The 9,447-nt window shown below is 45.6% G+C and overlaps 1 protein-coding gene across 2 annotated transcripts; it reads right to left on the bottom strand.

Moving 5' to 3' along the window:
- Positions 1 to 5,523: 5,523 nt before the first annotated feature.
- Positions 5,524 to 9,022, bottom strand: COMMD2 (COMM domain containing 2). 2 transcript variants are annotated; one of them, XM_027685670.1, is made up of 5 exons: positions 8,913 to 9,002; positions 8,755 to 8,832; positions 8,152 to 8,234; positions 6,741 to 6,914; positions 5,524 to 6,264 (listed from the first exon to the last, which is right to left on the bottom strand). In XM_027685670.1, the coding sequence occupies exons 1-5, from the start codon at positions 8,977 to 8,979 to the stop codon at positions 6,067 to 6,069; spliced, it is 600 nt and encodes a 199-aa protein (XP_027541471.1). In that variant the 5' UTR covers positions 8,980 to 9,002; the 3' UTR covers positions 5,524 to 6,066. The 2 variants fall into 2 exon arrangements, with proteins under 2 accessions (XP_027541471.1, XP_027541472.1); XM_027685671.1 differs by lacking the exon at positions 8,755 to 8,832 and having other exon boundaries at positions 8,913 to 9,022.
- Positions 9,023 to 9,447: the final 425 nt, after the last annotated feature.

Raw genomic sequence — 9,447 nt, 5'->3', positions numbered from 1 at the left:
CCCTGCTCCCCTCCCTGCTCGCCGCACCCCGTCCCGTCCCGTCCCGTCCCGTCCCGCCGCCGAGGGGCCGCGGGGAGCGGCTGCCCCGCCCCGGCCCGGCCTGTCCCGCACCGCGGGGCCTGGGGAGCCTCGCAGCGCTTTGTCTCTGCCAAGCCAGTGAGCTTTGCTCCAAAACCATCGTTCGGGAAGTTCAGAGGCTGTGCTAATTTCTGGAAGAACAATGATGCATAACTTAGTTTGCATACGAGCTTAGTGACATGATTTAGTGATGCTGTGGTGATGAGAGTGAGGAATGAAGCATTCGTAGTGACATGGGCTGTGACCACGTCGCTGTAGTTTAGGTAAGGTTTGGCCCTTTGCTGGCAGGTACGAGTCCAGTGCAAAGCTGTATCATGTATTTTCTATTTCCCTCTCCATAGGGGCTGTTTCAAATGCAGACGTGATGCTTTGTGGATCTCTGCTGATTGCCTGTTCACAGTCACTTGTCCTTGGTTTAGTCTATGCTAGAAACTAGAGCTGTCATCAAAATGCATTGCTGAGGTTTTCTACAATTAATACATATAATTTTTTTTAAATCTTGTCTCATTTTCTGGTGCACTTGGAACAACTTTTGAATGGTGGTATGACCAGCTTAAATTCAGTAGCTGTGTCAATAAAGAACAATGTTGTTCGCTTTCCAACTTCACTGTTGGTTTTTACAGAAGGAAGCATACAGTGTTTTTATGACACTGTAGAGATATAGAGATACAACACGTTGGCTACACAAACACATTAATTTAAGTAATGCATTTTGTCATTTTATTTCTGCATTTTGGACAGACTCCAGGCTATGCTGATCGATAAGAATACATCCTCCTCACAAATCAGAATCTACACTAGAAAAATCTTAGGTAACTTTTTTCCTGAACATACTTATTTCTTACAAAGAAGCATGAACTTTTCTGAACTGCTTTTGGCTTCTCCAGCAGAGGACTTGAGCCTGACTTAAACCACATTTGTCTCTTAATCAGCGTTACATGTAATACTGGTAATGCAGATTCTGAGAGTGGTGGTTTAAGCCTGTACCCGAGCTTGGATCAGGATCAGCTAGCTCTGTGGAACAGATCCTGTGCGCTTCCTGATTGCCTTGCTTCAACAAATATTCCCTTTCGTTTACTTTTCCTCACATTTCCTGTCCATGTTTCCATTGGCTCAGCAGATCTCCTTGGGGTTTCCTTTGCTGTTCTTTGTTTTGTGTTCTTTTTTTGTTATTTTCCCCCATATATGCTGCATTTCTGATCAGGAAACCCAGTACTCCTGAGACTTTTTTATGCTTCCCTTCCCGAAGAATTTTCCATGTTATCTTTTGTACCATTCTTCTGCTGCTTCCTTACTGTGTTCCTTGCTGCAACAAGCTCAGAGAGCTGTGCTCATCACAGCACCCACTCTCCAGGGCTAGGCAGACATTACATATCTTTTTTCTCTTTCCTGCAGTTTCCTGATTTAAAACCTTTGGATATGAGATTGTGTGTGCATGTGGTTATTGCACAGATAATAATCTGAACGTGAGTGATTTTTCATACAGCCTTTAAAAGGGTTTTTTTTTGCTTCCTCCAGGCCTCTGTATCCCTGAGTAAAGACACCCCACACCCCTCTACCTGTTCAGTCCTTTCCAGGTGAGAAGCCCGTTCAAGGGAAGGCTCTGACAGTCTCATTCATGAAGCCATCTCGTCTGTGTTAATTAGACCACTTTCATAAGAGAGTGTGGCATCCTGGGAGTACATGCACATTTGTTCTAAACCTAAGCAGCATTTATTACAGCTAGAACTGTCTTCAGTGAGATGTATTTCAGCTGCAGTTTTTACTGAATAATACAATTATCTGCTATTGTACCACTTGGTGTAGGCTAAAGCACTTTTCTCCACAAATCTGAAAGTGATTAAAACTGTAAGAATAAATTCTCATATTGTTGCTATTATTATTTAGAAATACTAGCTTCCTTCTTTGGACACAAAAATAGGATATGACCACCAGCTTTTAGAACAAATGATTCAATATGTTCAAGTCCATAAAAGACAAGGACACTTCCATCACAGTGGGATTGTATTAAGTGATATAGGAACCAAACCACTAATGTGACATAAAAAGCTCCTTATCGTTACTTTTTTATTCTTGTTACAAGATCCTATGTTGTAAAAAAGTAAGACAATAACATTATTTTTCTCAATTTAATGTGCTGTTCAAATGTTTTTGAGTAGTACAGAGTTTTTTTGTTCAACTGAAGGATTTACTGAAGTCCAGTACTTTGAGTATACCCTACTTGTTGTGGATTTTCTAGCAGCAAGTTCAATCTGTACTTCAGTGGAAACCCAAGCAAATAGCTCAGAAGAAATAAGTGCACTTTTAAATGTACCCTTAGATGATGAGCATCTAATGAGTTAAAAGAAACAATACCACGTGTTGTAATTTTTAATCCAGATCCATCGCTGCTCTGTGTCGAAGCCCTACATAAATTAATTTTTCTGAGAAAGCCCACATAGGTGAAGCTGCATGTGTGACATCTGTTAGAAAAGAAAACATTCAGGGTCCCTGGGCAAGCCTTGTGCTTTTGGGTAACCCAGGCACAGGGACACAGCACAGCCTGGGCTCTGCCCCTGCTTTGAGGTTGTTCTGTGCAAGGAGACTCTGGGTGGGCAGTAACTACTGCTGGGTGCTCCCTGTGTGTCAGCTGAAGAGCCACATGGGTACAGAAGACTTGTGTTCCTTCAAACTAAATAATGGAGAAGAAGGAACACAACGGAACAGTAAACATGTTTCATGGAGTTTCACTATAAAAAGTTATATATGTGCAGCACACACATACTTACACTCTAAAAACATACAATTTGTCATGCAAATAATTTTTATTTGTTCTTAAGGCAACAGGCTATTGTTTGATAAACTTTTTTGTGTATTCTGCTCTTGCTAGTAGTCCTGTATTAATCTATTTTTCAAGAGACTTCTGCAAAAGTATACTTCAGTAAATATAGTGTGTTTGTTAATAAAGGGGTCAGTGCTTCTTTTTGTCTGTGTGCATTTCCCAGCTGTTTGTTCCTCAGGTGACTGGCAGCTTGGAGACTGTGGCTGGCTTCTCAGGATGCATGCAAAGCATGTCCTATGTAGGCAACTGTGCTGTGGTTTAATACAAAGACCTGGTGTCTATTAGGAGTTTCCTCAAAGCAGCTGTGTAAGCATATACCTCCTCAGACAGCAAAACCTCTGATGTGGGCAGGCTGCTAGCAAAAAACCCCATTCTGTCAGCTCAGTTCATGTTGTTTTATAAGTTGATGTAATTTTGCTGGCAAGCAAGCTGTGTGCACATCTCTGTAGATGACTGCTCAGACATTCATTTTGGAAACAGCTGCTGTAACCAAAAAATTGCAGCAGTGTTTGAGTCTCAGAGACTGTGCTTAGAGCAGAGGCAGCAGAAGGGGACGTGCAGACACTGCTCCTCCCCAGCAAAGGCAGGTGACAGGCTCTGCAGTGGGATCCCAGGAAAGCTGCTCTGTGGAGTTTGCAAACAGCTGAAGCCACATCAGAAGTCCCCGTGCTCCAACTGCTTGTTTCAGCCTCTTTACTGAACTCAGTGTGCCCCCTCCCAAGAGTCAGGGGAACAAATACAGAGACAGCCCATCACTGGTTTGTCTCAGGCATCTCAAACTGCTGCTGACAATGAGGTTTGCTAATATAGCTGACTTGGCACATAAATGAATTAGGAAACAAATTCTCGTTTGTGGAAATGGTGGTAATGTTTAAAGGACAGAAAATCTGCCAGTTTTTCAGACTTTCAGTTACTCGAGGCAGATTTGGAAGATGATTTTTGGCCAAATTCAGTGGGATTAGTAAGTCCCAAAACAGTCATGTAAGATAAAGTGGGACCTGATCTGCTGCTTCAGAGTTGAAGTCCAGAATTACAAAAAGAAATACAGAAATTATTATAATCCAGTGTGATCTTATTGGCCTGAGTTGTTCTGGAGTAGCTCTGTCAGCCTGAGTCCCTGTGTGCACACTGCCAACAGCCCAGAATAGTGACCTGGCCAACAGAGCTGAAACAGGGAGTGGCTGCAGAGCAAAAGCAGCCTGGCTCAGCTCTGCTGCCTTAGGGCAGGAGGGCAGCACAGGGCAGTGCTGAGAATCACACCAGCACAAAACATGCTTTTTTAGCATAACTCATTTAACTTGCAGAAAGATACAGTTTCCTTCTGTGTCAATAAACTGCAGTACATGGAGAGGGTTTCCTGATGTGGATTTTGCCAGGAAACAAAGCTAGTAGTTTAATTATAATCAGATTTGGTAGTCTCCATATCCTGTTTCTATAAAGCAAGTGCAAATTCATTAGAGAAGATATATTAAATATAGCTTTATATGCCACCTTTCACTTGGGAGTTTACAAGAAAACTGAAAAAATCCAGATTGAAAAATCTAAAAAACCAGATGCAAAAGTGAATTCTTATTTTACCAGTATCCCTGGGTTACTGATGCAGATGCCTTTTCCCTGCCCAGCCTCAGCTGCCCTCCGAGGTGTGGGCAGCACTGCATGGTCACACTCGCCCGTGCACTGCAGGTGCCAAGCCCTGGGCAGCTGTCACAGGTGCTGTGAAAACAAGGAAAGGGAGAACTTGCAGAGCTGTAGTTAGACCAGTTCCAACCTCACCTAAAGGCAAATCTGCCTTTCCAATAATGAAGCCCAAATCCTGCTGCCAAGCAGCTGCTTTTCCAGGCTCAGTTCTTCCCCCAGAACAAACTGAAAGGTAAAAATTCAAAAGCAACACACTTGGTGTAAAGAATCTTTCTCCCTCCCTCTCTCTTGTCTGTTTGTGGATCACTGTCAGAGTTTGAGTTTCTCTCAGTTTCACCCAGCTTCAAAGTTTAACTTTGACCATCCTCAATTGAGGTCATTTTTTTGTAAAGGGAAACAGGTGTTTCATTTTCCATCCTCAACATCTGCCTTCAACTGTCCATTTTACTCAGGATCCCCAAGGGAAACCCTTTCCCTCTCAAGCTAGCACATGCTTCAGGATGTGACACACGTAGGTTGCCAGCACCCTCAGCAGTGACACTAAAGCATGGATTACTAAAACCATTTAATCTTACTCACAAAAGCTGCAAAATACTGCATTAGAATACAACTGAAAAGTGACTTTTGACATCATCTTTATTAGACATTTTCTTAACAATGGAAAAGCATAATTTTGGTTGCAATAGCTGGTCTTACCTTTATGAGCACTATCCGAACAGGGGAACACAAACCATGGCATCAGGGCACAGAGACCAGAGTTAGCAGAGTTAACACTATTCTTAGCCTGCCTCCTCACCCACAGCTCCGCTTTTGCAAGTTTTCAGACCACCTTCACATATAACCAGTTTGCCAACCCAGTGCAGGCCACTGGGCTGGCTGCAGAAAGCCTCAGCTGTCCCGTGGGGTCACAGCAGGCTCTGCTAACAGGAGTGTTAGCTCAGTTATAGGTGAGAAGGGCAGAGGAGCAGTGTCACATCAGGCTCTGATAACAGGAGTGTTAGCTCAATTATAGGTGAGAAGGGCAGAGCAGCAGCGTCACATCAGCTCCCACTGACCCAGTCCTCTGGAGGAAAAGGGCAGCAGTCCCACATCGGCTTTTACACACACCTGAGTCTACATGGGAGAAGTCTTCCTGCAAAGCATCATTCCCACCAGTATAAGGGTTTAAGAAATATTTCAGAAGAGAAGCAAAAGAGAAAAAATTACTTTATAAATGTAACAGTAAATATGCAGCTTCAATAATATTGAGACAGTTCTACCAAAGGTAGGAAAGCTCAAGCAGATCCATAGTAATTTAGAGCTAAAGGAATTCTCAGCATAGTATGCTGAGTGCCTTCATTTGCAAGTACCAATTACCTATCTTGTATCCGTCAGATTTGCCAAGCTGGCAGTGGAGGACATTTGGCCTGTAATTACTGGCTCAAGATCCTGGCACAGGAAAGCAGTTCATCTGATCCAGATGTTTATTTTTCCTCCAAATGTATTTGTGAGCATTGTTTTGAGCTGTTTCACAAAGGCAGGAATTGAGGCTATTTCATGTTGCGCACTATTCTCCTGCAGTGGTTCGTCTTCATCTCCCCCAGTGCCTGCTCCAGTTGCTGGATCAGGTGGAGAAGGGTAGCAGGGTCAGTTTGCAACACCTGGGCAGTTTGATCTTCATTCTGGTTAAGATATAGCTTCATGGTCACAGCAGGCTTGATCTGTTGTCTCAAACTTCTGCTTGCAAGCTTTGGTGAGATGGGAACAGGGAAACAAACAATGGTTATTGATGTTTGTACCTACAGTTCCCACCAGGTTTGCAGGATCTGCTTGGAGGACTCTTCAGAAACCCTTTTTATCCACATTAAAGATACACACAAGCTATTACTGAGTTTCATCATTACAGAATACTAATCCACTTTAATCAATGCTTTCATAATATTTCTGAAAATTAGGTGATAATCAAGACCAAATATATTTAGTATATGCTAACACTTTTAAAACACCAATGAAGCCAGTTTTCATCAGACAACAAGTACTTTGCATCATTGCATATCCTGTTCATCTTACAACTGGTTGGCTGTGAGGCATTAACAAAGTCATGTCAGGTTTAAATATGTGAAGTACTGCTACCTCAATTACTTTTACAGTGTTTATAAGTTTTTTATGATGTTAAAAAAACGTGAAGTAAAATATGGAATACTAAAAGCATCAGGGAAATCACCTGCACATCCAGTCTCCACTCCAGATTGTGGTAGCTGGGCAGCCTTGGTGCCAGCTCTCCAAGAATGCTCCTGATCTCCTTCCTGTTGTCAAGGTACAGCTGGAGCAAGGATTTGTTCAATTCATCTGAGAATCCCAGAACATGAATGGAATCTTGAAAGTCAATCTCAGAAATCTAGAAATAACAATTTAGGCCTTAATATGGAACTGTGTAATCATCATTATTTGTCAAAAACCAAATAAAACCGTAACTAAACATCACACATGATATGGTGCAGTTATTGTCCTGCAGGAATGTCCAAGTACAATTCTACACCTCGGACAAAACAAATATCCAGGTTTTAAGGGATTTACAGATGTTGACGTATTACTGCAGATTTTGCATGAGTTTCTGGACAGTTGTAGATCAGTTTTTGAAAGAAGAACATTCAACCCCCTCACATGTAAAGCCTTTGCATCAGAGAGCAAAACACAGCGTGGGGGAGTGCCCAAGCTGTGTCACGAGGCAGGACACACTGCAGGAATCCATTTATCAGGGCTGTTGCTGTGCCACTGATATCCAGACTCCATACAGCAGGCAGTGATGTGGTGTGAGCAGCACCAGGCACGATGCTCCTGCCCCAGGTCCTTGTGCTGACTGCAGCAGCCTGGCCCAGCACTGGGGCAGCAGTTCTTGACTCCATGGAAAAGGCCATCGTACCTCTCCAATGCACCACCCTGCAAACACAGTCTGTGAGCAGGCACATTCTACCACAATACCCTGCAACCTGTCAGTCAAGTCCCCTTGCTTTAAGGAAAGGCTCCACAACATTTCTACCCCCTCCCCACCTGCTCTTGGCAGCAACACTTGCCTGAGTTTAATCTGGCATTGCTTGTCTCTGTATCCCTTCTCCATGTAGTCATTGTTCAAATATTCTACTTTATCAAGTTACAACAGAAACAGTCACTATCCAGCTACTATTCTTTTAGTATCTGCTTACACCCACCCAAAACTTTGATAGCAGGAGCTGAAAAAGCCCTCAAACCCACCACATGAGACAAAGACAAGGAATGATGAATAGGGGGTTAGTCCAGCCCATGTCCTGTACAGTAGCTGGACAACAAAATCTTGGCTTGAGTTTTATTATTTAGAGCTCAATCCTGAAGGATGCTTCTCTATATGGAGTAAATTACGCTATTAAAATGTTGTCAAGTTTAGCTTCAGACACTGAATACAAATTCCAGTCATCCGCAAAAAAACAGTGTTTCAATAAGACAACAGTCTGAGACACCTTTCTCTGAAATTAAAATAATACATGTCATCAAAATTTTGAGCTACATTTTCCCCATTCACCAGTATTTTCAGAGGTCTGAGTGTTCAGATGACATCTCCTGAGTGCATTCCTGAAATCCTTACAGAAAGGTATCCTTACCATAAGCTTGGAGCTCTCAGTAAGAAGATAGGTTAGTCCCTCTACTCCACGCTGAATGGTGTCAACGCCAATGTCCAGCTTTCCTTTAAAGAAAGCACAAAGTGCCTTTTACTTCCTCGTTAACTACTACAGAAACGAGACCCGAAACTGCAAACTTATCCAACACTAACTTGCAAAATATGCATAGAAAAGAAAAAAAAGAGGGTTTCACGCCCTTCAAATAATAATGTACATGTTAGAGACCCCCTAAAACCAAACCATCAAAACAAAAAAACTAAGAAAGACTCACACCAGTTTCTTACGGCATGGTACAGAGAAGGGTTTGTGTCGGTAAGGAGGACCCCGCAGCGGGCACGGAGCGCAGCCCGGCCCCCTTCCCTCGGCCCCGTTCCCTCGGCCCCGCACCGCCGTGCAGCGGGGGCTCGGGGGTCCTTCGGCGCGGAGCCCACCGCCCTCCCCGCTCTCCTGCCGCGGAACCGCTACGGCCGCGGCCCCGTCCCGCCCTCCCCACGGTCCCGGAACCCCCCGGGCCCGCCCTCCCCACGGTCCGATCCCCCCGCTGCCCACGGCCCCGGAACCCCCCGGTCCCGGCCCGGCTCTCACTGGCGGCGGCCTCGCAGGCCCGCGGTGCCGCTCCCCGCCGCAGCTGCTCCAACGCCAGGCGGCCCAGCTCGCCCACGGCTGCAACGAGAGAGAAGAGACCCCGCTGCAGGACGCGCTGCAGCCCCAGCCCGGCCCCCACCGCCCCTCGCGGCCCCGACCTGCGCCGCCCGCCCGCGGCAAGCAGCCCAGGTGCGCCCGGTGCTCCGCCGACAGCACCAGCAGCATCGCCGGGAGCCGTCACCGCCGGGATCCACCACCGCCGGCGATCCAACAACGCCGGGGATCCGCCTCCGCCGGGCACGGGCGGGGCTCCGGCGGCGGCTGCGCGGGGCCGTCCCGGGGGCGCGGCCGCTCCCGCCCCCAAGGAGGGGCTGCCCCGGGACCGGCCGGGGATGGTGCCGGACAGCCTCCACTGGGGGTGACCGGGGTGACGGGTCCCCCTCCAAGTACGTGTTGCTGCAACAGAATAAAATTATAATTCTGTGTTTCCTGTGCTTCCTACAGATAGTTCTGCTATCTGTAGATCTGCGGTTCAAGCCCATTTCCATTTACAGCCCCGGTAACGAAGGGATCTCGCTGCGCTGTGTCGCCCAAACGCTGGTGCTGCTGCTCCAGTGTGCTGAAACTACAGCAAAATGCGTGTTCCTACCATGTTAAATAAAGAAAAAACAAAAACAGGGTGGTAAGTTACTA

Source organism: Neopelma chrysocephalum, unplaced genomic scaffold, assembly GCF_003984885.1.
Source record: "Neopelma chrysocephalum unplaced genomic scaffold, ASM398488v2 Primary Assembly neopelma1_69, whole genome shotgun sequence".
Classification (NCBI taxonomy): domain Eukaryota; kingdom Metazoa; phylum Chordata; class Aves; order Passeriformes; family Pipridae; genus Neopelma; species Neopelma chrysocephalum.
This window is presented reverse-complemented; position numbering and strand designations above follow the sequence as displayed.